Here is a 27,532-nt window from a genome sequence, read left to right as displayed (position 1 = left end):
TCTTCTTCTTTTTCTTCCGCTTGAGGTTTTACGGTTGTTGGCAGCCAACGTACTGTAGCATTATCGCCCTCTACTGTCTCAATACCTCAAAATACCAAGTTCTCAATTCATATTTTAGACAGAGGGGGCGATAATGTTAAATTTGGTCTCTTAATGCCACAGCGTGAAGACAGCAGCTCAAGGGAGACAACAGTTGGAACCTTCACGAGGTGTCTCCCGAGAGGCCGCCCGTCGCGGCCTGCGAATCCAACAAAACCACCCAGAGCTGCCACACAGGAACGTGGCGCCCTACGTTTTTCATCCAGCCGGAGATATTCGCACTGCTCCACACCTCCGGCCACCCCCTGGATCAGGGGTCTAGCTTTGACTGCTGCATTACTGTCTTTGGTAGCCTTCTTGAAGAGATCCTGTTGCCTCAGAAGACGTGTTTTAAGACTGGCAACCTGGTTGGCTCTCTCATCTCCCTGGTATTTTTCGTACTCCTCAGCATGTCTCATAGTACAATTACGTTTCAAATTGTATTCCTTGTGCACCGCAACTTTTTCAGTGTAAATGAGACACGTCGGGGTGCCCCTGTGTTCAACAAAGAAATATTGCACTCCCCACTTTTCTTGAAACTGTCTGTGCTCATCACCGACCTTTCTCTTCACGGCAGGCTTTGAAAGAGACATCTCTGGGGCTCTGTAATATGTTTTTCCACTTGGAATGAGTCTCGGGTTGATCTTTCACATTCAGTCGCGCGGGTTTGTGGCGCATGTGCACTTTCGCTCTCCGTTTCAATCGCGGAGATGGCTACAGACACTGACACAGGCTGGATCACGGATCATAGCGCCTCATTCAGTTCTATGCTGAGAGCAGCGGAGGAGTGTGCGCGCCGAGCGGAGTGATCGGCCTCACGGCTTCTCCTCCGCCCAGCTGATTGGAGGAATGAATGAGTGAGTGAGCGAGGCACTGGACAGCCCGGCCGATGTCCCGCCCTCCAGAGCCGTATACCTCACCGTGATTGGTTCATTCAGCTCCGAACCAAAGTTCCCTCTAATTTTTTGTTGGTCTGAGCAGAAAGACAACCTCCCTGAGCGCACTGAGTACCAGTGTGAGCGACATCATCGGTACTCGGATGATTCGCCTAAAGACGTTTCGCCGACGGACGTTTGACAGACGGGCAGGTCGCCGAATGGACGTTCCACCGAACGTTCATTCGGCCGAACGGAGGTTTCGCCGAAACGGGATTCGAACGCTCGCCCCGCCGGATCGTGTGTGTACAAGTTTTTCAACCTCGGCCCGCGGGCCATATTCGGCCCGTTAGGATTTTTAATCCGGCCCGCCGCCGGTGTTGTCCAAAGGAGAGGAGTCTACGGTCCTTTGGAGTGTGCAGGACACTGCTGAGGACTTTCTACGACACTGTGGTGGCCTCTGCAGTGTTTTATGCAGTGCTTTGTTGGGGATGCGGGAGCACGGAGAGGGACAGGAACAGGCTGAATAAGCTGGTCAGGAGGGCCAGCTCTGTTCTGGGCTGTCCTTTGGACTCTGTGGAGGAAGTGGGAGAGCGGAGGATGCTGACCAGGATGATGTCCATCATGGACAGCACCTCCCACCCCCTGCATGAGTCTGTGGAGTCCCTCCGAAGCTCCTTTAGCAATAGACTGCGGCACCCTCATTGCAGGAAGGAGCGCTTCCGCAGATCCTTCCTCCCATCAGCTGTCAGGCTCTTTAACAAAAAAATGGCTGTGTGTTAAGACCTACCGTATGCATGCATGTACATTTATGTGTATGTATGTAGGTATATATGTCCTAAGCAACACGCTTACTTAATTATATATTTATTCATGTATTTATTTCTTGACCTACTTATTACCTATCTATTTATGTCTAAAATGCCTTTCCTATTCCTGCATCCTCACCCTCTTGCCACTGGAACAACGAATTTTCCCGAATACGGGATGAATAAAGTTATCCAATCCAATCCAATCCAATCCAATCCAATTATAGTAAAAATCAATGTTCGTCTACCATCAATGGCAGTCCGGGAATAAGCACTCTTGGGCAGGCAGATGTAGCAGAACCGAGCCGTAAAATGACAGCAATCGGGTCAAATCCATCCTAAAACAGCATTTAATGATTAAATACAAATACTGGATGATATCGCGATGGAGGCAAAAAAACGTCTATAGACGTCCATTCGCCAAACGGCTCAAAATGCTCTCAAATTCGGTCAAATCCAGCTGAAAACAGCGTTTAATGATTAAATACAAATACTAGTATTTGTATTTAATCATTAAACTAACAAATACTAGTACGACCTGTCCGTCTGTCAAACATCCGTCGGCGAAACGTCTTTAGGCGAATCATCCGGTCACGACATCATCATTGCTCGCTATCGGCACACCAGTATCACACCTGCCACAAGCAGGTGCATGTCAATGTTCCCTCTAATTTTTCATGTAAAACATGCTGTAAAACAAGAAAAACATGAGTGGACAGAGCTACTGCCACTGGCTGCCACTTAAACGGCGCCATCATGGGGAAAGGGGTAAAAAAAAAAAAAAAAAAAAATTTAAAAAAAAAAAAAAAAAAAAAATTAAAAAAAAAAAAAATCGATCTTTCATATTAAGACGGGGGCCGCAAATTATCGTCCCGCGGGCCGCAGTTGGCCCGCGGCCCGCAAGTTTGAGACCCCTGCCCTGGATGAACCAATCCGCGTTCCAGTGACAGCTCTAGCGCTGCTGAGGGTAATCCTCAGGCGCCTGGGTGACCTAACAACAACAACAACAACAACAGCTCTAAGTCCAGTTCGAGTCTAGCTAGACGTGACACTAAATCGAAAAGCTACATTTTGAGAAAAAGTTAGGTAATTTTAAGGACATTTGGTTTAAATGTTACATTGTGGTTGATCTTATTGCAAGTAACAAATAACACATTTTAATATTTAAATATAAGGGTTTTTAACGTTATTTCACAATTTACAAGTCCACAATCCCTCATTCAGCCTCATTCAAGGTAGAGTGGCCAAGTGGTCCAATGCGCTGGATATAAATTCCAGTCTCTCAGGAGGCGTGGGTCCAAATCCCACCCCTGCCAATTAATTCATGGGCTGTTTATGGTCCCTTTGTTGGATTGCTTATGGCTCTTCACTAACCTGTAAAATAAAATGTGAAACCACTGGTGAGAGAGCTGAGTCCTGAACACACTAATAGGAGTGTCACGTTTGCACACCACTGTGTCACTGACGGTACCTCTAGCTTCGCTTTAATCATAATGATTTTTTTTACAGGACTCCTTTTTGCATATCAACGGCATAACAATGTTGTTAAAGAATTCAGAGATTTTTTGTATTTTAAAAGTAGGAATATTAAATTAAATGCACACATTTTTGGCGTGAGTGGTTAGCGCGTCAGCCTCACAGCTCTGGGGTCCTGGTTTCAAAGCTAGGTAATGTCCATCTGTGTGGAGCTTGCATGTTCTCCCTGGGCCTTCGTGGGTTTCCTCTGAGTACTCCGGTTACCTCCCACATTCCCAAAACATGCATGGTAGGTTGATTGGACACTCTAAATTGCCCTTAGGTATGGGTGTGTGTGTGTGCATGATTGTCCGTCTCAATTGTTATGTAGAAGGGGAATTTCCATTATCTGTGTAGCAATTCCATGGAAGCTTGACTTTAAAATTGAAGCGAATGAAGATGCAAGATTTTTTTCCACAAATAAATGATTGCCTCTGCAAATAATGTATAGATTCCCACAATTTAGTTACCTGTGGTGTGGCAGTGAGTGAAAAGGAGAATAGCAGCAGCCCGATTTACCAGCCCATTTCTTTGACTTGTCATAATGTCATGTAGTGTGGGGGTGAAGGAGGGAGTGGAGCCAATCGCAGGGAAACCAGGACATTCATGGTATACTTAAAGAGTTTTAATTGAAGAGACCAAAAGCAAAGTGCAAACATTTCAGCCGAGATTCTCATTTTCTGAACGGCTTTATCCTCTCTCGGGTCGCGGTGGCCAGTCGATCGCAGGGCACAAGGAGACAGACAACCATCGACACTTACACCCAATGTTCGCTCTAATTTTTAGCTTGTCTGGGCAGAAAGACAACCTCCCTGAGCACACGGAGTACCGGTGTGAGCAACATCATCATTGCTCACTATGGGCACACACCAGTATCACACCTGCCATAAGCAGGTGCATGTCTATTACACATACATGATTTAGTAATAATAAAATGTAATGATTAATATCTATGAATGGGCGGCCCGGCGGATGAGTGGTTCACGCGTCGGCCTCACAGCTCTGGGGTCCTGGGTTCAAATCCAGGTCGGTCCACCTGTGTTGAATTTGCATATTCTCCCTGGGCCTGCATGGGTTTTCTCTGAGTACTCCGTTTTCCTCCCACATCCCAAAAAGATGCATTGTAGGCTGATTGGACACTCTAAAATTGCCCCTAGGTTTGGGTCTGAGTATGCATAGCTGTCCATCTCCTTGTGCCCTGCGATCGGCTGGCCACCGATACAGGGTGTCCCCCGCCCCTGGCCCAAAGTCAGCAGGGCTAGGCTCCAGCACCCCCTGCGAGTGATAAAGTGGATAAAGCGGTTCAGAAAATGAATGAAAAAATATCTATGAATAAAACATCTTCATAAATGCCATTAGAATATGCACAAATCCGACTTAAATTTTACCTTATTTTACACATCTGTCCTTCTCACTTCTCATTCTCGTTCAAATGACTTTTCTGCTGAACGTGTCACATGAGATAGTCAAGTTTCCATTTATATGCAATATTTTTTTCCATGTTTTTGCTTTGATTTATTTAATAGGGGATAGCACATATTAATGAACATATTTATATTCATGTTAATGAACATATATATGTAAGATTGTAGCTGAGGGCTAATTTCCATTTACTGTAGTCCAGGGGTTGGGAACCTTTTTGACGTTGAGAGCCATAAACATTTCATATTTTCTACTGTTATTTCTTGAGAGCCATTCTCAGAATTGAAAAGTAAAATTACATGAAAATGTGTGATCTTTTTATCCTTTCACCACTTTTAAGTATAAAAAGTCTCAGAATTCTTTTGACAACATTTTTTATGATGTTGCTAATAAATCAGTATCAATGATATCATGCATTCAGAAGTGTAATAAAAAACAAAATTATGATTAAAGTGGTGGTAGAGGTAGTGTCAACGCCACAATGATGCTCCTATTAGTATGTTCGGGACTCAGCTCTCTCACCATTCATTTTCAAATTTTACCTCACAGGTTCGTGGAGAGCCATATGCACCCATGGAAAGAGCCACATATGGCTCCCTTCACCTGCATGACACTGCATAAATTTCTGCGTGACACACTACCTGTTACACCATACATCGCTACAAGGTATTATTCCCCATACTCCGGTTCTGTTACATTTTGGCATATACAAGCCCTTGTTATTTTGTAAACCGTTTGAGTCAGTAAAGCTACTGACATGAGAACAGCCCGTCTCGTTCTATCCTGCTTCCACGCTCCCGGGTCCGAATCTCCCCGATCACGCTTCGACGCCTTGGCACGACCATAACATACGCACACAATTGGGCACGCATTTGCCCAGTTCTTACTGCTCACCTTGAAAACCAATTGTTAAAGTGCGTGTTCGCGTGGTGCGTACACTTGCGTCCATTGTGGGGGCTAGGGGTTTGGGATTATAAGAGTCAACTACTTTGTCGTTATTGCTGGATCCACTTGGCAAACATTTCGGCATTCTTCTGGCCACTTCCAATAAGGAATGTTGGCGGGGGCGATTGTGCAAACATGGCTTCATACCTGGCCAACTTTGTTTCGCATCAACCTCAATACGGAGAACCAGAGGACATAAATAGAGGCCCCATGAGAAACTGCTGCCACGGCTCCTTGAAAGTGGAAAGGCTATGTCGCACAAGCAGCTTCTGCTTGTATGTACTTTAAAAAAATGAGCGTCAAAAGTGGGCCCACCTTCGAGTCTGTGAAGAACGACATTTACGTGCATTATTTTGCTAAAAGTCGAATATGGCTGGGGTGCTGGCTCTTTTGTCCCAGAAAGTTCCTTCTTGAACTTTGCTGTCGTTCTAGCGGACATTGTCCGCACTTCAGTTCTGCACACTTGCTGAAGTGTCAAAGAGAAGAATGCGGTCAAGTGAGCCGCTGTTTCTCTTTCCGTAGTCAAGCCAGCCGCGCTTCATTTTTGGTTGCCTTATTCCTTCAGGTTTTATGTCAAAGAGGACCCATGAACAGAGAAACAGAAGAAGATGACATCACCACCCAATCCCAGTCAAGCACTTCGGGCAGTGGACTTCAACTATCTCATTCAATTGCAATGAGTGTAAGAATGCCATTTTGACAAATAAACATTCTTTAAATAAATAAAATAAGGCCATTGATTTTTTTCTGTCTGTTGAAGGAAATCCCAGCGATAACATCCCAATGCAGTTCCAGCACTGCGTAATTAATAAATGGAGAGTGTCGTTGAAAAAATAAAAGGTCTACAATAATCAGGGGGTAATCGCTATCACTTGATCACCGATTTGGGCTGAATAGGTCAAATGGCCTGGGAGTTATTCAACAAAATAGGTGCTAATAACAGTAATAAATGAATAATTAATAAATTGAGTGTGCTGTTGAAAAACTAAAAGCCTCTCGATAAACACAAGGTAATCAACCATCTTTTCTGAAAATTTTGTGTCAACATGTCAAAATTAAAAGGTGTTCAACAAAGAGAAGGTAATCACCTATAACTCCTGTTAATTTGGTGTCAATAAGTGAGAAGGTTTTGGAGCTATTGAACAAAATAGGTGCTAATAACAGTAATAAATTAATAATTAATAAATGGTGTGTCGTTTAAAATCTAAAAGGTGTTTGATAAACAGAAGGTAATCACCTATCACTTCTGTTAATTTGGTGTTAACATATGAAATGGTTTTTGAGCTATTGAACAAAATACAGCAATACCTCGACATACGAGTGCCCCGACATATGAGCAATTTGAGATGAGATTTGTTCGCTAATACGAGAGGAGTACTACTTCCCGGACAAGTTGGCAGGTGATCGTGCGTTATCCTATTGGGAGGACATTCGCGTGCGTCATTTTCGGAATATTTTGAAGGGAAGACATAAGCAAACAACCCTCGATAGGTTGCATCTGAAAGTCAGAGTGGGGGCGGGACAAATAGAGCCAACCCAGGAGAAGAAAGCTATAAAAAATTAAAACTAAATTAGAATTAAGTTTAGTGCAAGGTTAGATTAAATTTATTTTTGAGTGTCTGCATCGTAATCCAAGTTCATTTGAATTAGTTTATGTTATGTTACAAGTGCGTTGCCGTGCAAAAAAACTCTCCACCTCCTCTCTCTGTCCCCTCTCTCTCCCCGCCGCAAAATCCGTCTAATTTTAGTACAATTAAACACATTTTAGTACTAATAAACCACTAGTTATTTGTTACTTTGCTAATAGATGGCCAATTAGAACAAATAAAAATGTTTTTCTAATCCAATATCCTGTTTTTGGTGTTTTTTAAGAGGGTTGGAACGAATTAATTTGTTTATAGTTCATTTCTATGGGAAACTTTCATTTGAGTTACGAGTAAATTGACATACAAGCTCAGTCACGGAACGCATTAAGCTCGTATCTCGAGGTACCACTTTAGGTGCTAATAACATGAGTAAATTAATAATTCAAAAAAAATTGTATTGTGTTAGCACCTAATTTCTTCAATAGCTCCCATTATAAATATAAATATTTGAACTTTAAATCTGTATTTATTAAATAAAGTGGCAGGCCATGCATTTCGCACCTAGGACTTCAGTAGTGCTATGTCTGAATTAATCCAACCCTCAATAACTATTTCATGACTAGAAAAACCTTTACTGTCGCTACAGCTGTGACACATAAAAATGCATCAATAATAACTTCATAAAATTGAAATATTTAGGAATTTAGCCACATTTTTCTCACCAAAAATCTTTTTTATTTGTACACAAAATCCATCCTCCTTTCTTTCCTCGAGAAGATTTCAATTACTCTGTCATACAGATTATTTGTGCGTTTCATATCAGTCAAGAAGTTCTTCTCTATCGCCATCAGAGCTAATGCTGAAAGTCGAGCCTGTCCTGTCGTATTTCTGGCATAAGTTTTTATTCGATTTAGGACTGAAAATGTCCATTCGAAAGAAGCAGTGGATACGGGGATGGTCACTGCCAAACACACTAATGTGTAAAGCTGCCCCATGCTCTCACTCAGATTTTTCTGCTGAAGGAAGTCAAGGAGATCAGTGGGAGATTTTCCTGCAAAATCATCCATGGCATACATTACAGTCAATTCTGTTCTTAGCCGAGGCAGATCGAAAAGTGCTCCGTGGCTCTGCGTTAAGCTTGAGAAGGCTGCATGTGGGAAAGTTATCTGGAATTCCCGAAACTTCTGCGGGTCAAGGAGGGAGACAAACACCAGTCTTTCGTGGTCCTGAAATCTGGTCTGCGTCTGGCAAATAATATTGTCCAGAACCCTGTCGTAGAGTTGGTGGTAGTGCGCCGAAGGATCTTGCACTTGACCTCTTCGCGCGCTCGGAGCGCCCGCACTGCGTTCAGTTGCCTCGTAGATTTCCCCGTATCGGCTCCTCTCGCGTTCAACTGTGTCACAAAACTCCTTTACTCTTGCAAGACAAAACTGTACATCCAGTTTGTTGTTCTGTAGTATTGAAAAAAGCACGAATGAATGCTCAAAAATGCCGTTAAATGTGTGAAGCAAAAAACAAAATTCAAAATCATCCAGACATGCTTTAAAATCATCAGCACACCTCACAGACTCCTCGTCGTACTCGTCATGATGCTCAAGGATGTGATGAAACAGTTCTTTTAGAGCATCTCTCTTCTCAAAAACTGTATTGACCACTCTGGATGTGTACTGCCACCGTGTTGGTGCCACACGAGGGAGACGCCGCTGGCAGATTTCGTCCAGCAGCTGTGTGCATCGAGGCGATCTCAAAAAAAATGCAGCAAAGCCATTAAGGTGAGCGAAAAATATTTTGCTTTCTTTAAGCTTTGAGGCCCCCTGAGTCAGTACTAAATTAAGCTGATGTGCATAGCAGTGTATGAATAAAGCCAACGGTGCTCTCTCCTTAACTTTAGCCTGCACCCCATTAAATCCAGAAGACATGACTGCTGCACCGTCATAACACTGTGCCACAACTTTACCCAGACATTCATTTTCCACCAAAAATTTGATGATAAGACCTGCAATGTTGTTGGCTTGATTCCCACTGATAACATTTTCAAATCTGACGAACCGCTCCTTGACACCTCTGCCCGTGACATAACGCAGAACCAGTGCGAGCTGCGCCGCGTTACTCGCGTCTGTCGTCTCATCCACCATAACAGTGACAAACGGTGCTTTATCAACTTCCCTTTTGATCTCTTCCCTCATCACTTCAGCAATGGCAGTGATCAGGTCATTTTGTAATTTGCCCGACGTCCCACTAAACATATTATTAGTGGACAGGTGGTAATGCAAATCTGTGTTTTTCTCAGAAATGAAAGAAAGAAGCTCTACATAATTTCCTTTGTTTGGGGATGCAGCGCTTGCATCGTGTCCCTGAAATGAAAGTTCCTGCTTACCCAAAAAAATGACACAGTCTATCAGTCTTTTTAAGATTTCCCTATTTTTCTTAACCTTTTCGTTGTGGCACTCCGTTTCCCTCCGCACTTGCTCGTTAAACTGTAACTCCACTCGGGTTTCCCCAAAAGTTTTGGAGAGCACCGTTGCTTGTAAGTGTCCGGCAGAGCTTTGGTGTCTCGTTGCTGCTTTGGTTAAACAAGACAAATTTGCAAATCCAGTGTTGCTCCAAACACCATGTCCATCGGTGGCAAATAACAAGCACTCCCAGCAATACAATTTGCAGTGTTCCTCGGAGCCCGTAAGCCAAGGGTAGCGCTCGTAGTTAGCGAACTGAAAGCGGCGGACACACCCTTTTCCCGGTTGTGACAGGCTTGCTAGCTTTGGAGTTGACCGCCCTTTCTTAATGATGTCCAGCTTTTCTTGAAAAGTCCGTCTTGAAAATGGCTTTGACAGTAAATCTGCAACCAAATCCATTAGGAGATCATCTCCACTCTTGAAAAGCTCACCAGATGACCAGGTGACATCTTCCTCCTTTTCAATTGGAGGTTGATCTTCCCTCTTTTGCTGTTGAGGCAGTTCTGCTTCCTCTTTAATTTGGGGCCATGAAGAGGTGTTTGCGGGCTCCGCCCCTCCACTGGCCCTGCCCAGATCCTCTTCTATCTTAAAAGACTCCTCACCTGTTGACCAGGTGACATCTTCCTCCATTTTTATTTCAAGTTGCTCTTCTCTCTTTTGGTCTTGAGGAAACTCGGGCTCCTCCCCTTCGAATTGGGGGGGCTGATTTCTGAAACCTGCAATGACACAAAGATAAATGATATACAATCATACTTCTAACAAAATTAATTGGCTCCAGAACTTCTTTTGCAACTTGAAAATTTCGTAAGTAGAGGTGTACTATATGTAAATTCTCTAATTTGTTCCACGGTCCTCACACAACTAACAAGTAAACCCTTTAAAATTGGTAATAGCGTCCCAATTTTGTATTAAAGATGTGAGCAAACAAGCAATGAGAGAAAATGAGGAAAGGATTTATTAATGCCTTAAAATTAAAAAAACATGCCTCCGCGGCCGTTATTATGGAAGACGTAATACCCGTGTTCGTCTGCCAGATGGCGGCAAGAGCATTTCCTACCAGGGCTGAAAGTTACATTTTACCCTTTTACCTGTGTCCTGTGTGTGAATGTGAATATATGTGCCGCATCACATTTGTATAGTATTTAATCGCTTAATAAAGGGAATTGCAATCATTAATAAGAGCATTTAGTTGAGGTGGACAGGTATGTAAGAGAGAATCTTGAAACATGGATAGTGGTAGTTGTGAGACAACCAATTGAATTGAATGCATTTATTGTGATTATAGAAGATAGAATGAGAGCGATGAAATGAAAGCCTAGTAGAGGGTAGCAATGTTCTAAAGTGAGAATCAATGCATCCACGACAATATATATAATATAAATGAACATAAGGAAATCCATTTTGGGGATTTCGTAACCTGGATCTTCTTCGTATATCTCGAGTCACTCATTTGCATATAATAATTTCATAACCTGAAAATTTCATACCTAGAGGCATTCGTAAGTAGAGGTATGACTATTTTATAAACTGTCAATCCAACTAGAAATCCTTAAGGTTAGACTGGGACTCTAAAGTCTTATATTGGCAGTGGAAGAATTTACTAATCTGCTGGTTGCCACAGTAATGAAATTAAACTGAAGAGGACACCATACATTCGTGAGGTTGCCCACGTAGCACAATCAATCACAGTCAACAGTGAACTGTTTTTAGTGTGTTTTACTAAGAAAAGGACTATTGGTTAGTGGAGTATCCTCACAGGCCCTTAAAATTTTCCCAAATCCGTTTTGAGCCACCTGAGTGCAAATATTCTCTTGTATTTTTGAGATTTCAATTTATTTAGAATCCTTTTATAAAAAGGAATCACATTTTTATTTGAATCCTTTTTAACTTAAAAGCAAAACTGACAGCTAGTCTTTTTTATTGACTGAAAAAAATGTGAAGAGTCACCATTCAGTTTAATTTGTTTTCTATATTAATATTTTTGGATTGGGGCACACGGGCACACGGGCACACGGGCACACGGGCACACGGGCACACGGGCACACGGGCACACGGGCACACGGGCACACGGGCACACGGGCACACGGGCACACGGGCACACGGGCACACGGACACACGGACACACGGACACACGGACACACGGACACACGGACACACGGACACACGGACACACGGACACACGGACACACGGACACACGGACACACTTGGGATATTTTCTTAAGACCTTCATCATCATGAAGCACGTTGTCGCCATCTGGTGGAGGAGTGATGACATTGTCTGCTTGCATTCCTTCTGCTGAGCTGCAGTTCACAGTCTGGGCCGCTCTGTTGGCCCCGGCCAGATTATCTTCAGTTCTTCCAGTTGACCAGGTGACATTTTGCTCTTTTTTGATTGGAGATTGCTCTTCTTTCTTGTGCTGTTGAGGGAACTCTGGCTCTTCCTCTTTAATTTTGGGCCATGCTGGGGCGTTTGCAGACTCCGCCCCTTCACTGACCACGCCCAGATCATCCCTTTTCATGGATTCACCTGATGACCAGGTGAAATGATCTTCCTCCCTTTTGATTGGAAGTTTCTCGTCTCCCATTTGTTGTTGAGGGAACTCTGGTTCCTCCGCTTTGATTTGGGGGAGCTCAACTTCCCCTTCAAGGTCAACTGACTCCTGCCCATCAGCACCAAGATCCTTTCTGAAACCTGCAAAGACACAAAGATAAATGATTCACCATTTTCCAATTATAAAATGACTGCATTTCTTGTTCACAGAAATGAAACCAAACGAAAGAGGGCGCCATACATTCATTTCGTCACAATACAGTACTTACTACTGTAATTTTCTCGTCAACAGCAACATGAGTTGAAAACTGTTTATAGGTGCATTTTTCAAAGTATGGCACTATTGTTCAGAAAAGTTTCTTCACTGGTGATGTAGCTCCTTAAAATTAGTCAAATCTTTTTTGGAGCCTTTTCATTGTAAACATTATTTTATGTTTTACATTTTAATCTAGTAAAAATGCTTTCGCCAAAGGGGAGGCATTAAAAAAGCAGTATATTTTATTCAATAGCAGGTCTATATACATACGAGCAGCTCAAGATACGAGGAAAATTTCAAGCAAATAATTTTCTAGATAAGAGAAAAATTTCGAGATGCGAGAAAGCCAGGTGCCCAAGACATGAGAGGCTGTTTATCATTGTAGCGCACTGTCTTTTTTGCCGCATCTGTTTCGTGTATAACAGATATCTACGAGCACTGGGCAGAGCGTTGCATTTTTTTCAGTGTTTTTTTCCGTCACTCAGCGCGAATGCTGGAGTGATTGCTAATACGAGCAGTATAGTACATATTACTACTCGTTGGCTGCTCATAAGAACATCAGGGGCACTGGCTCTCTCCCCAGCAACTCCTCGTGTAATATCTCTGGTCGCAACTATCCCTCTTTGTAACGTCTCTGCGAGCACTGAGCGGAGCGTTGCATTTTTTCAGTGTTTTTCCCCCATTAGCCTGTTAGCTCCAGTTAACGGAGCGATCGCTAATTCAAGACTACTTCTCATTGGCAAGTGGTCGTGCGTTATCCTATTGTGAGGACATTTGTGTGCATCATTTTTGAAATATTTTGAAGGAATTACAACAGCAAACAGCCCATCGATAGCGAACGTGAGGGTGGAGGCGTGGCAAACAGCTAACCCGGAGAACGAAGGTAAAAAAAAATTAAAACAAAATTAGAATTCAGTTTTGTGTAAAGTTACATTAAACGTCTGTTTGAGTGTGTCTGTATATATTAATCCAAGTTAATTTAAATTTGTTTGTTCGGTTACGAGTGCGTTGCCATGGAAAGTCCCCCCTCTATGTCCCTCTCTGTACCCTCCGCGAAATCCGTCTAATTTTAGTTCTATTAAACACATTTTATTACTATTAAAGCGCATTGCCATGCAAAAAGTATGTCTAATTTTACTACTATTAAACACATTTTAGTCCTATTAAACCACTAGTTGTTTGTTACTTTGTTAATAGATGGCGAATTAGAACAAATAAAAATGTTTTTCCATCCAATATCCTGTTTTTGGTGTTTCTTTAGAGCAGGGGTCGGGAACCTTTTTGAAAGAGAGCCATAAACAATTCCCATTTTGAAATGTTATTCCTTCAGAGCCATACTCACAATTTAAAAGTCAAAATACATGAAAATGTGCGATTTTTTTTTTGTCATTTTCCCACTTTTAAAGTACAAAAATCTCTGAATTCTTTTGACAACATTATTACGCTGTTGCTAATCAATGAATATCAATGAGTTCAATGAGTATCAATGAGAGAATGAATGCAGAAGACTCAAATCAATGCCACATTTTCGACGTGACGTTCCTATTGTTATAGGCTCCAGCACCCCCTATAAAAGATTTACCATTTCAGAAAATGAATGAATGTTGGGATTAAAAACAGTGGGAGAAGCCCAACGTTGCCTCGGCAGCAAACCCCGACTGGGTGGATGGTGCATTTCCAGACAATTTTCTGGCACTCGGCTATCAGATTCAAGTATTCGGCCTTTCTGCGCTCGAAGGTGGTCTCGATCCCCTCCTCTGATGGTACTGGTAGTTCTATGAGGTGAAGCTCTCTTGCCTTGGAGGACCATACCTCAATGTCTCTGCGGAGTGATGTAGTGATGATCTCTGATGATAGTTGATATTCTATTTATTTATAAGCTACATTTGAATTTTAGCATTAAATATGAAGTACTTTCGCAGGCCGCACCATGGCGTGGCAGTGGGCCAGATTTGGCCCTTGGGCCGCAACTTTGACACCATTGTTTGAACGCTGCTCTCGTTGTTTAGTGCATCTATAGCTCTATTTTTTGAATTTTCAATTTAGAGCATGCAAATAATCTTTAAGGAAACACATTGAATTTGGGTTAGCAGGAGACTGCTTCTCAACAGGAAACGGACCAACGGTAGTGCTAGGAGCCTGGGTGCTCAACCTACAGTATAAAGAAGAAGCACTAGCACAACCCAAAGTGGGAACGTCCATAGCACGTGTTGCTGACCTAACCATACCCACCCAACGTTTTGTTTGCATAAACTCTGTCCTACATCGCTGTCGTGTCACTGTTCAATGGAGAGAGAGTTGCAAAGGACACCAGGCTGAGCGGTTCTCCACTGTTAGAGCTCCCTCTCCATCCTGCAGTCTGGTAATAAACCTTTTTTCCTTTAAATTGATCCCGCTCTTTCTGTGCCTGTTCCTAACGTTGTATTACAGACCTAACAATAGCGATTCAAATGATTCAAATACAGTAATACCTTAAGATACGAGCTTACTGCGGGATCGAGCTATGTCAATTTACTCGTATCTCAAGTCAATCTTCCCATAGAAATGAACACAATACAAATTAATCAATTTCCATCCTATAAAAACCCACCAAAATTTGTTCTAATTTACTACCGACTCACAATTGGGAACCATCCGGAATGCTCATATCTCAAATTTGTCTTGTATCTCTAGGGAAAAAAAATGCTCAGAATTTTCCTCGTATCTCAAATTTCTCGTATGTTGGAACACTTATATGTCAAGGTATTACTGTATAAGAAAATTGAGTGTCGTTGAAGATTTTACTTCACAATTCTATCCGAAATAGTAGAGCCTAAATTAGGAAATTACAAAGTCAATAATCAATAATATGGAAAATGCCTAAGAAATTTGAAAAAAAAATGCAGTTTTTGTCTATTGATTTGCTAGCAAATCCAATAAGAATAGAGTTATTCAAACATGATACATTTTAATGAAAATAATTGATATATTGAATATAGGATCTAAGAAACATTAGTAGAAATATGGTGTGAAATACAATGAATTTGCTCAAAATAAATAAGTAGTACAATGTCCTTATACTTTTGTCATATTATAAGATGAATCACTTTTTAAACCAATTTAACGGGTCATCTTTTTGGTAGTTCCAATAAAGCTCTCTTTTTGGTGAAAAATACTTTTTGGGTGTTTTTGTTGACAAAATCAGCCTTCCAAATTCAAAGGTGACACAAAAGAGAAGCGTTATTTGCTAAGATTTAAAACTAATAGGAAAATGAATACATTAATTTGAACAGTTGGACAAATTAATTTATAAAATATTGTTTTCTTTCTACAGGTGTGAAAATACGGTAACTTCATGTCTGAAATTAATGTTAAATTGTTTTTATCTTTTTGATGTTGATGGGGATTATTGGTAGATTTTTATTTTGTGTGTAACTATTGGAAAAACATTGAGTAAGAAATATAGGAGATGATAGACAAACTACAAAGGGAATGTAATGTTAAATGTTTGCAAAAGTAGGACCGGTCAATCTTCCTGCCCTCCCAAAATGGTCTCCACCCTACCCCCTCTGCTCCGCGGGCTTTAATGAAACAAGATCACGTGACATAGAAATAGGCGGGAACACAAAAGTAGATGACGCACGCCTTAACGGTTAACCCATAGACGTTGTTACTGTAAATTCCTGTAGGCGGCGTTTCTGTAAAATTCTATTCTAGTTATTAAAATCTAAAATAATACATTTCATATTTCACAATTAATCCTTGCAAACAGGGGGGAGATGGTCTCTGTCTGTTCAGACATAGGCTTTATCATCATCATCATCAAATCATCAAAAGCCTATTGTCATCATACATAGCTGCGTATGACGAAATTGGTGGTGCTAATCCACAAAGTGCGCTTTCCCGGTAAAAGACCAAAAATAAGTAATATAAAAATATAAGAGTCACATCCTGTTAAGGTAAATACTAAAAAAATGCCTAATCTAAGATAATATTACTACCCACAGAGATCCCGGTGGTTCATTGCAGGTTCGTTGGCAATCTGCTGTGATGGATATATCGCATCTCCCTCCAAGAGCAACCAAATCCTGGCGACTGTAGAAAAAAGTTTGTCTCGCGGACGTTAGCAAACAACAACAAGACTGAGGAAACAAAACACCAAACTGGAGAGCAAGAGCCAGCTGCACCAATGCGCGCCGCCATCTTGGGTCACTTACCTCCTCACTATCTCCTCACTTACCTTCAATCAGCCAGCAGGAGGCAGATCACAGCCCAACGTCTTTCATGTTACCTGACCCCGAAGTTATTGCACAGAAGGGATTGTGTGTCGTGCTACTGCAAGTTCAGAGTCCTGATGGCTGTGGGAAAAAAAACTGTCCTTAAGCCTATTTGTCCACACATTGTGAGACCTGTAGCGTCTGCCAGAGGGCAGCAGCTGGAACAGGTTGTGGCCAGGGTGGTATGGGTCCCCCGACAATGTTCTCTGCTGAGGTAGTGCGGGCTGGCAATGTCTTCTAGTGTGGGCAGAGAGCAGCCGACGATCTTCTGGGCAGTGTTAATCACTCTCTGCATGGCCTTTTTGTCTGCTGCCGTGCTTCCAACACACCACACTGTAATGCAGTATGCCAGGATGCTCTCCAGTGACTCTATAGAAGGTTACCAGAAGCTTAGTGTCCAAGTTGTTCCTCCCGAGTACCCTGAGGAAATTGAGTCGTTTCTGGGCCTTCTTCACTATTGCCGTAGTATAAGTAGACCAGGAGAGCTTATCCGTGACGTGGACCCCCAGGAATTTAAAGGACTGGACCCTGTCTACACATACTCCATTCATGAGGAGTGGGGCCAGATCTGTGTTGCATTTGCGAAAGTCCAGGATTTTCCAACTAGAAGTCCTTTAAGCTAGAAAGGGAATTTAAAGTCTTATACTTATATCGCAGTGGTTAGGCTGGAAAGAAAGGACTAATATGCTGGGCGCTACAGCAACAAAACAGAAGAGGATGCCATAAATGTACAAAATCCTATTCCTGCATCCTCACCCTCTTGCCACTGGAACAACGAAATTTCCCGAATACGGGATGAATAAAGTTATCCAATTCAAATTCATGACGTTGCCAACATAGCACTGCTGTAGTATTCTCATCAACTATAAAATGGGTTTAAAACTGTTTTTTAAACATTTATTTTAATAAGAAAAGGACTATTGGTCAGTGAAGTATCCCCACAGGCTCTTAAATTTTTCCCAAATCTTTGTTGAGCCTCCTCTTTGCAAATAGTCTCTTGCATTTGAGATTTTAATTTATTTAGAATCCTTTTATAAAAGGGTGATGCATCAAATATTAATGTTAATCCTTTTCAATTAAAAAGGAAAAATGACAGGTATTCATTTTTGACATTGGAAAAAAAAGTCAATACGTAATCAATTTCATTTATTAATTTTCAAAATTAATCATTTTGAAATAGTTTTGGATTGAAATAAGTGGGGGAAAGCTGTTTAAGAGTTCTAAAACAAAATAAACATTAAATATTACCTTTTTATGATTTAATCGTTTGTTTCCATTGTTTTATTGTCTTGAAATCAAGCTTGTACCTTCTGTCGAATTGAGAATAAAAATATTTGCAATTGCAGCGCACAAAAATAGCACTTCTACAACTAAGATTAAGGGAATGCATCGATATAAAAAGTGAACCCACCTTGTAGTCTGTGAAGAACTTTCTCGTGCATCATTTTGCAAACTGTCGAATAGAAAACTTTGATAGCTGCTAGCTAGGCTAAGCTAAAGAAGGGAGTAATGCTTCACAGTTCTTCGGCGACGAGAAGACTTGTTTCTTTGATAGATGCTTGCAGGCTAAGCTAAAGTAGCCTGCAAAGCTTCAATGAGGTCTAAACGACTTGAAGTTGACTGAAATATAAAGCCGTAAAGTAGCTAATTCTAGATAGGTTGGCGACGCGCGGGTTAGTTAAATGGGGGAATTTGCGCAGGCGTAGAACAATCGTCACTTCCTCCAATGGCATTCGGTTTATAAATGCAGAAGATTCAGACATAGGAAATAATAATTCTTCAAATGGTCTTACATATGGTTTGAACACATTTTTTTCAAAGGTTTGAATTTAACTCATAAATCACTTGAACATTGCGACTGACTTTTGCGTGCGCAAAACAAATCGAAAAGGAACCATTGCTGTTTCGCCGATTTGCATCCTGGGAGATGTAGTTCTTCATCGAAAACGTTAAAACTTGCAGGAATCATTCCCTTATTTTGGTATTACTCTCTAGCGGTCGGGAGAACAATTGTATTTTTTTCATTTCAGTATTCGTCTAAACCACCTGTGTCAAAGTGGCGGCCCGGGGGCCAAATCTGGCCCGCCGCATCATTTTGTGTGACCCGGGAAAGTGAATCATGAGTGCCGACTTTCTGTTTTAGGATCAAATTAAAATGAAGAGTATAGATGTATTACATTTCCTGATTTTCCCCCTTTTAAATCAATAATTGTAATTTTTTTAATCATTTTTTTCTGTGTTTTTAGTTCAAAAATCATTTTGTAAAATCTAAAAAAATATATTTTAAAAAAGCTAAAATAAACATTGTTTTAGATCTATAAAAAACTGAATATTCAGGGCTTTTAATCCAGTTCTTTTAATCCATTTTAAAAAAAATCTAAATATTATGTCCGGCCCACATGAAATCGAGTTGACGTTAACGCGGCCCTCGAACCAACCTGAGTTTGACACCCTTGGTCTAAGCCAACAGGGCACACACATTTAAAACACATAATACTACAATACTACACACCCATTTCACACAAAAACTCAATTCACCTATAACAATCCCCCTTTCTCATAAATTGAAACCCAGTGGTGTGCAGTCAGGGCCTTCAGGGCCTTCTCTGCTGGCCTAAGAAATATCTGAATCACAGACTGATGTTAATGATATTTTTCCATGAATACTTATTAAATATTTCCAAGTTGTCTGTTAGCTTCCTTTCATTGCTTTTCCCCCTGGTTGCACTGCTTCCAGATGTAAGTTTTCATATTGAAGCATTTAACCAATCACATTTTAGCCATTATTTGTTGCCAGGGTCAGAAATCTGCCTCAAGGCCTTAACAATCAGTTTTGCAGGCTCTGCTGCATTAAACAAGCGTTGATAAGACTGTTGCTTTAACCAATCAGAATTATTAGATATAAACTTGAGTCTTCCTGTCCCGCAGCCATGTCCCACAGCCATATATATATATATATATATATATATATATATATATATATATATATATATATATATATATATATATATATATATATATATATATATATATATATATATATATATGTATATATATATATATATATATATATATATATCAGGTGTCCTATTTTCCCACAGTTGTGACACTTGGTTTCTTTGAAATAACATTCATTGGCATTGTGATTTTGCCCTTGCATCTGTAGCATGCTTTAGTTTTGTCTGTCTTTACCTTCACCTTAGTGTTTGGGCCCTGTCGACTCAGTAAATTGAGCCCCCTCCCGGTCGAGAGTTTCAATGTTGAGTGTCGCACGCGGTGGCTAATGAGCAATGTTGTCAACTCATTCCAAAATATTGAGCCGTGTCAAAACAAATGAGTGGATGGACTTGATGTCCAAGTGAACTGGATGTTTCTCTGTGCCAAATAAAAGTCATGCGTGCCAATGTTTTTGCTGTTTTTCCACTTAGTAGGGATGTTTTGGCTGTGGGACAGGAAAACTCGAGTTTTTCGGTTGTGGCAAAATGGTATGTGGTGGTTTGCAGTTAGTGAGTTAGTGATTTAATGAGTCTGGTTTGAAGATGTTTTAGTTTTTTTTACACAGTGTCAAGTTGATTGGAAGGCCATCTGGAGACCAATGAGATGAGGATGGATGACAACGCATGAAGATTTCAGTTTTTGCTGGCTAAGGAGGTAAGAAAAGTCTGTTGGCTTCCAAGTGTATGGTAAATGTTATAATACTTTTGTAATAGCATTCAATCAACACTTGTATGAATGTATTTTTTTATTTATCAATGGTAGCCAATGGATGAGCCTGACAAGATGGTGGTTGTGGGGAAGGCAGCGATGGTGTCAAATGAAGGTGAGGTTTTAGTTTTAGTTCGGACTCAGCATCTGGACTTCAAAGTATGTAAAGTTGTTTGAATAGTTCAAATCATAAAAATGTAGACTCAAGGAATTCTTGGCAGGTGAAAAAATTGCTGCATCTAACGTAGGTATTCATTGAGTGAAGATTTTGGTCTAGTTTGGATCTGTAAGGATAGATTAAATGCTAAATGGCTGTGTTGATCTATTTTTGTTTGAAGGGACAGTGTATTAAAATCATGTCTTCTCACAGGTGGCATCTTTGTGAGGCTCCCGGAGGAGGACAGCACTGGACCCTTTCTCAAGGGTCCTCCTGGCTGGAAGTGGCACGATAACGCGACGGCGCCGACAGACGTCGTGGGAGTTGAGACTTTGTCCCTTGGATTCCCATACCACGGAGACTGACTACAATTTCCATACCACGGAGACGGACTACAATTCCCATACCACGGAGACGGACTACAATTCCCATACCACGGAGACGGACAACTTTGTCATGTAATTTAGGAAGGTATATGTCAAGTTAGGACTGATTTTGGCCAAGTACAAAATGCTCGGTAAACTAGTATAGGAGTTTAGAGTTTTGATAAGGGGGTTTATTTGAGAAGCACCGAGTGTACTGGCTGTATTGAATTTTTATATATTTAAATATAAAGTCATTTTAACACTTACATTTAATAGCCAAAGTGGTTTGTCAAAGATGTGCACTATGCTAGACGTCAATTTAAGCGGATGTGTGAGTGCTCCACATTTCAATCAAATGGGAAGACGGCATGTGCGTGTCGATGGTGGCTGCTTTGGATAAAATAGGCTTAATGTTTATTGTATAGATTACTAACTAAGCATTTTTTAATCATAGATAAAGAGGGAATAGGATTTAGTTTAGAAATAATATTAAGTAGCTGTTAGATATTTAGTTATGTAGTTTACGTGTTAGTATAAATTCAATATTGACAGTACACACAGGCTCTTTTTAGGATAAGAATATATTGTATTTAATGGTTTTAAATGTTATAGCTGTGCATCTTGTATTTGGCCAAAGTTAGTATTTTATATTAGGTTAATAAAGTGTTTGCTCACCCATTTGAAAAGCCATTTTCTCTGTTTGAATGGCTGGGTTATATTTTTGGAATAAAGAATGGACTTTGTTAATACTTCAGTGGTTTGTAATTAAAACCTAGTTGTGTTAAATGACTGAGTTATATTTTTTGAATAAAGAAATGACAATGATACTTGCAATGGCTTGTAATTTAATTTTTTAATTTACAATTTTATAGTCTAAATAAATTTAGGAATGTTAAAAAAAATACTTCTCATTTAGAAAAAGTCCAATCAAAGTATAGTTACTGTTAAAATTTGTTACCACATGCCAGCTTTAAATTTTAGATGGTTAAAATCAAAATCAATCTTAATTGTTGACTCTTAATTTGAGTGAAAAGAGAATGTTCAAAATAGTTGATGTATGGAAGGTCAGAACGTAATATTGAACTTTTGTGCAAGTAAAATTTGAAGTTTGAGTGTTGCAGTTCAATGGGTTTTCACGAGTGAACACGAATATTTCGAGAAAAATGCTGAATCCAATGATGCTCGGTAATAATAGATTCAAAATTTGAAGTTCAATTTAAATGTGTGTCAGAGTAGAGTTTGGTTTTATTAGTAGTAAAGCAAAACACCTCTTTTGGGGGAGTATTAAAGACTTTGCATAGGGCAGGGTTTAATTAAAATAGCCTGGTGTTAGTTATATATGTAATGTCAGTCGAACTTATAATTCTATGGTGGTTTTGTAAAGAAATTGTCATAGGATGTATATGTCTAGTTCAGGATTGGTGGTTTTCAGCAGAAATTTTTGAATGTTGTGGTTATTTCAAGTGAATCGTTGACTGTGTCTATGATTGTTTTTTAATTGGTTTCAAAGTGTGAGGTATTTCATGTGGTCTAGTTTTAAGCTTGGTTAGCAAATAAAAGCATTGTTGTTTTGTTGTGGTTCTTACCCCCTCGTGGAGAAGCCTAGCTTTGCGATAAGGTTCTAAATGAGGTGTTGTTTCTGAGTCACGTATGGTGGTGCTGCCGCCTTTGATATTAGTGGTAGTCCATTATTGTATAGGCATATGAGGGGTTCAAAGTTATGGTGGTTAATAGTGACAGAGTGATGGGTGAGATTGTAAATGTTTAAGAGTAGTAGTAGTATAGTAGAGTATTTTCTTTGCCACTGTCCATGGTGCTGATCGTTTCACCCTAAATAAAGTAAAATTTAAATAATAATTAACTTCTTTATTAGTTTTTGTGAAATTATTCCAAGTGAATAATATATTAATTCCTATGACACACCCACACAAAATACTATTTGTTCTAAGACAGATCAGGTTGGCAGAAAGACTACAACAGGCGTATAAGTATACTATCATACATAATTACAATAGCCTGCAATAAGAACAAAAAAATAAGTACAAAACCAGAAGTAACACATAACCATTAGAACTAACAAACTAATCACATACCGAGATGCTAAGATCCACTATACTAAATAGATCCACCCTTTCATAGACTAAGTCCATCCTTAGATAGACCAGGTAGTCAGCCATGTGACATGCTTGACACATAATATAATCTTATTAGAATACTTAGTTCTTAAGAACATTGAATACACTTCTACACAAGATAAACTAACAGGGTTTTACATATCATAGTTTTGTTGTGAATACTAACCGATTGTCTCTTAAGTATAAATATTTAAACAAGGTTAGTTATTATTAAATACCCCTCTTAAGACATCTATGTGACACCACAATAATATAGAATATCTTTAACATCCAACCTTTATGTGACTAAGTACATCCCTAGAGATATTTAGTTAACACATGACATGACACAAAGCCCTCCAAATTTGAATCACATATAATCTTTATTAGTATACACATTCACCATTACATAAGATACAAATAGATTACAAGACATATTGCTGTTCCAAGTCATAAATCCTATATATTAGTACTGGTCAGAATCATTTTTATTGTTAACACACTTGCACATGCAGCTTTACAAAAAATGACATCCACAATTCCATCTATTGTATCTATTGGAAGACTTAACATATACTTTCATTTAGTTTCAACTAATTTCAACACAATTAAGTAAAAATGTGAAAGGTGAGTTTCCTGATTGACACACAAATTCGACTTCCTTTTTTGAACATGCCAATGATTGCTGATAAGAAACATAAGCCACTACCTTTTGAAAATATATTGTAAATTACTACTTAGGAATAGAAATGATTAGAATGAATACTATCATGTCCTTCATTCTGTGTACTTTAGTACTTTGAGTTAGCAATACAAGTATGTTGGATTTCTGTAAAACAACTTCAGGAGCAGGTTAAGAAAGAGGGAGACTGTTGGAATAATGATTAAAACCTTTTAAATCATTATTAGTAATATTTAATTAAAATAGGAAAACATCTTTCAACATAACTGCTTACAACTTGCAAGGAGTTACCTTGTGACGTCGTCTCAGTCCACAAGGCATTCTGAATTGCAGTAACTGAATCATTGTATTTAATCGCGACACTCGAAAAACATGTTTATGTAATCAGTACAATAACGCCCTAGATGGCTAGAAAAACAACAGTGCGAGAATTGCCGAAGTGAGCATAAAAGTTGAACAAGGCACCCAAACAATGGCGTGAGGAATTGCATAATATTTTCATTATAAGGTAAACAAAGTAGCCTAAGGTAAACCAAGCAGGATTATAATGTAAACAAAGCCATATTTTCAAATCTGCTGCTGGAGTCCCGTCAAAACAGTCTCGTTGGGTTCCGAAAAATGTCCGAAACAATGTGTCCTCGAGCTGTGCGGCCTTTAGGAGATGATGTGGAGGAAAAATGTCTGTGGTCCCATGAATTAATTTATAGCCTTATTACTTATTAAAAATGCATTACAACACATATAGAAACATTCCATAATAAATCTAACAGAGACCAAATTCAAGGAGATTAGTTTATTACCAGACCTACAGGATGGGGAGAGCTCGAACGGCTGCGAACGCACAGCCTATTCGCCGCGACTCTCTCCGAACGAACAGTTTGTGCATCTATTTATATGTGAAAACATGATGCTGTACAGAGAAGATAACAGAAACAGGGTGTGGGCTGATACGCCCAAACAACTGTAGAGCTGATGTCTCTACATTTTTCATTACTCACACCAAACTGATGCAATACTAACAAGCAATTGCAAATAGTGAGTCAGCATATCTTACAGAGACCATTGCAAAAACTAATATATCATAATAAAGGGCAAGCCTGGACCCAAAATGAATGTGAATGAATTGCTATTTAGTGAGTTATTTTATCACCTCAAAAAAACTAAAACTAGTAACGAGTAATATTCAAATGAAATGGATCACTAACAACCAATGAACATTTCACTAACATTAATCATATTTCAAATATTTTCTCCAGAGAAAGTCAACCTGTTTACTCTGAAAATAAGTTTAACAGGCATGATGAAGGATTTTCTCAAAAGGCAATATCCAACTCCACTCCTTAAAAGCCATATGCACATTTGGCCCAAATAAACATCATTGAATTCGTCAAAAAAAATAACAAAAGCCTGCTTGGGACTTCAACTTATTTGATTTATCTAAGTGTTCAACCTAAAATACCTAAACATTATTAAAGCTAGCCTCAGGACTGGAACCCTCTCTCTCTGGGTGGAGACACACTCAGTGATTCACTGGACCATTTGACTCTTGGAGGTTATCCACTCCCTGGTCATACTTGGTCTCTCCTTCTTGACTGCAAACAAACCAAAAAAACAAATGACATTGACACATCAACAAACAGTATTGATCACAGTGACGGGCCATCAGGGCCTTCAAGGTCTTCTCTGCTGGCCTAAGAAATATCTGAATCATATTATATTTTGTCCATCAATACTTATTATTCCAAATGGTCTGTTAGCTTCCTTTCATTGCTTTCCCCCCTGGTTGCACTGCTTCCAGATGTGTGTTTTCATATTGAAGCATTTAACCAATCACATTTCAGCCATTATTTGTTGCCAGATCAGATCTGCCTCAAAGCCTTCACAATCAGTTCTGCAGGGTCTGCTGGATTAAACTAGACTGTGGCTTTTAACCAATCAGATTTCGAGTTGGCAACCCCACAATGATTTTTCATAGGCGTTAGCATTTTGCTGGCTGGGATATGTCATTGCTTTAACCAACTATGATTGGCTAGTAGGCGGGCCAAAGCAGTACCCGAGGCAGCCGAGATGGCAAACTCCACCCACAATGGCTGACAGAAGCAAAAACAAATGGATTCTGTTTGCTCACAAAGCTATTTTCCAGACGGACTTTTCCAGAAAAAAATGGACATCATTAAGAAAGGGCGGTCAACTCCGAAGCTAGCAAGCCTGTTACAGCCGGGAAAATGGTGTGTGCGCGCCACTTTCAGTGTGCTAACTTAGCTGCACCATCAAATATATTGTTTTGTTGATTTAAAGCCATTTTCAAAACGGACTATGCCCTAAATATGACAGGACAGGCTCGACTTTCATCATTAGCTTCGATGGCGATAGGAAAGAAGGAAGAAAGAAAGGAGGATGGATATTGTGTAAAAAGGATTTTTGGTGAGTAAAATATGGCTATATTCCTAAATAATATTTCAATTGTGGGCCAAGTTCTGATATCTGAAAAGCTCCAGTGTTTGTATTTAAGCTCCAGTGTTTGTATTTAATCACAAAATGCTGCTAGGAAGTGGATTTTACCCCAGTTTAATTTTTGGTGTTTCGCCATTGACGTCCATCGCTGTCTTCTCCCGGGAAAAATCACCCCCCTGGCCTGGTTGTAATGTCTCAAAAGCTCCAGTATTTGTATTCAATCAATAAATGATGCTAGGAAGTGGATTTTACCTAATTTTAGTGCATTTTTTTGTCATTTCACGTATGGACGTATCGACGTTCATCGCTGTCTTTTTACCTGGGAAATGATACTCCGGGCCCGGTTCTGATGTCTAAAAAGCTCCAGTATTTGTATTTAATCAATAAATGCTGGTTTCGGCTGGATTTTACCCCATTTTCGGGCAATGTTTGCCCGTACGCCATTGACGTTCATCGCTGTCTTTTCCCTGGAAAATCACCCCCTGGCCTGGTTTTAATGTGTGAAAAGCTCCAGTATTTGTATTTAATCATGAAATACTGCTAGGAAGTGGATTTTACCCCATTTTTGTGCATTAATTTATTGATTATTTTTTATGTGTCGCAGCTGTAGCTGCAGTAGAGGTTTTATAGCCATAAAATAGTTTTTGAGGGTTGGATTGATATGTTGAAGGCGCTACCAGAAAATGCACCGACCGCCACTCATTGATCATTTATACTTACAATTGCTATTTAGATTGAAAAATACTTTACAACTATTTTGATGTTTCAAAATATACATCTACACAGTGTTACTAATAATGGGGGAATCAAAACATTAGTAGAGAGAACCTTACTAGACATGGTCATTTCTTTTCAAGAAATTCTTACTATTGACACACTGTCGGCACTGTAATGAAACCGTGTTGGTCACCCATTAGTGACCCCTGCAGTAGTTATAAAATCATTGCAGGTGAAAAAAATCTTTTTTTTTATTCCAAACGGAGTTGATATGTAAAATAGATCAAATTTGAGTTACAATTTTTAACTTATGTCCATATATTTTTTAACTGTTAAATCATATGAAATAAAAGTGATTTCGTTTTGCGTCACACGATCAAAATGATTCCACACTGGGGAAAGCTTCTTAGAACAAGTTGTTCCTTTGATAAATATATCATAATTACGCAAAAGCCCATCCATTAGACCTACGACACTTTGATACAGTTTATTTCTTTATACATACTAAACACTTTGGCCAAACGATACATTTCCTGTACCGGTGACGTAATTCTTTCTTAAAGCTATACACGCCCTACTTCCGGCTTTCAC

At 39.8% G+C, this 27,532-nt stretch overlaps 1 protein-coding gene across 5 annotated transcripts; it reads right to left on the bottom strand.

The window, feature by feature from the left end:
• Positions 1–7,942: 7,942 nt before the first annotated feature.
• Positions 7,943–18,447, bottom strand: LOC144065493 (zinc finger MYM-type protein 1-like). Of its 5 annotated transcripts, none has more exons than XM_077588380.1 (4): positions 18,159–18,447; positions 16,476–17,366; positions 11,909–12,376; positions 7,943–10,399 (listed from the first exon to the last, which is right to left on the bottom strand). In XM_077588380.1, exons 2-4 carry the CDS (start codon positions 16,492–16,494, stop codon positions 7,965–7,967), a joined length of 2,922 nt encoding a protein of 973 aa, XP_077444506.1. In that variant the 5' UTR covers positions 16,495–17,366; positions 18,159–18,447; the 3' UTR covers positions 7,943–7,964. The 5 variants fall into 5 exon arrangements, with proteins under 5 accessions (XP_077444506.1, XP_077444507.1, XP_077444508.1 ...); XM_077588381.1 differs by having other exon boundaries at positions 16,476–17,116; XM_077588382.1 differs by having other exon boundaries at positions 16,476–16,828.
• Positions 18,448–27,532: the final 9,085 nt, after the last annotated feature.

Source organism: Stigmatopora argus, chromosome 20, assembly GCF_051989625.1.
Source record: "Stigmatopora argus isolate UIUO_Sarg chromosome 20, RoL_Sarg_1.0, whole genome shotgun sequence".
Lineage (NCBI taxonomy): Eukaryota > Metazoa > Chordata > Actinopteri > Syngnathiformes > Syngnathidae > Stigmatopora > Stigmatopora argus.
Note: the sequence above shows the minus strand (reverse complement) of the source record. Positions and strands in the feature narration are given on the sequence as shown.

Bases quoted from the DNA above. Each gene is read 5' to 3' on its own strand.
- LOC144065493 (XM_077588379.1), bottom strand. From the start codon at position 18,192: ATGATGCACGAGAAAGTTCTTCACAGACTACAAG. The intron at 12,377-18,158 runs GTGGGTTCACTT...GTGTCTTTGCAG, and splicing joins AGTTCTTCACAGACTACAAG to GTTTCAGAAAGGATCTTGGT. The intron at 10,400-11,908 runs GTCTTAAGAAAA...GTGTCATTGCAG, and splicing joins CGTGCTTCATGATGATGAAG to GTTTCAGAAATCAGCCCCCC.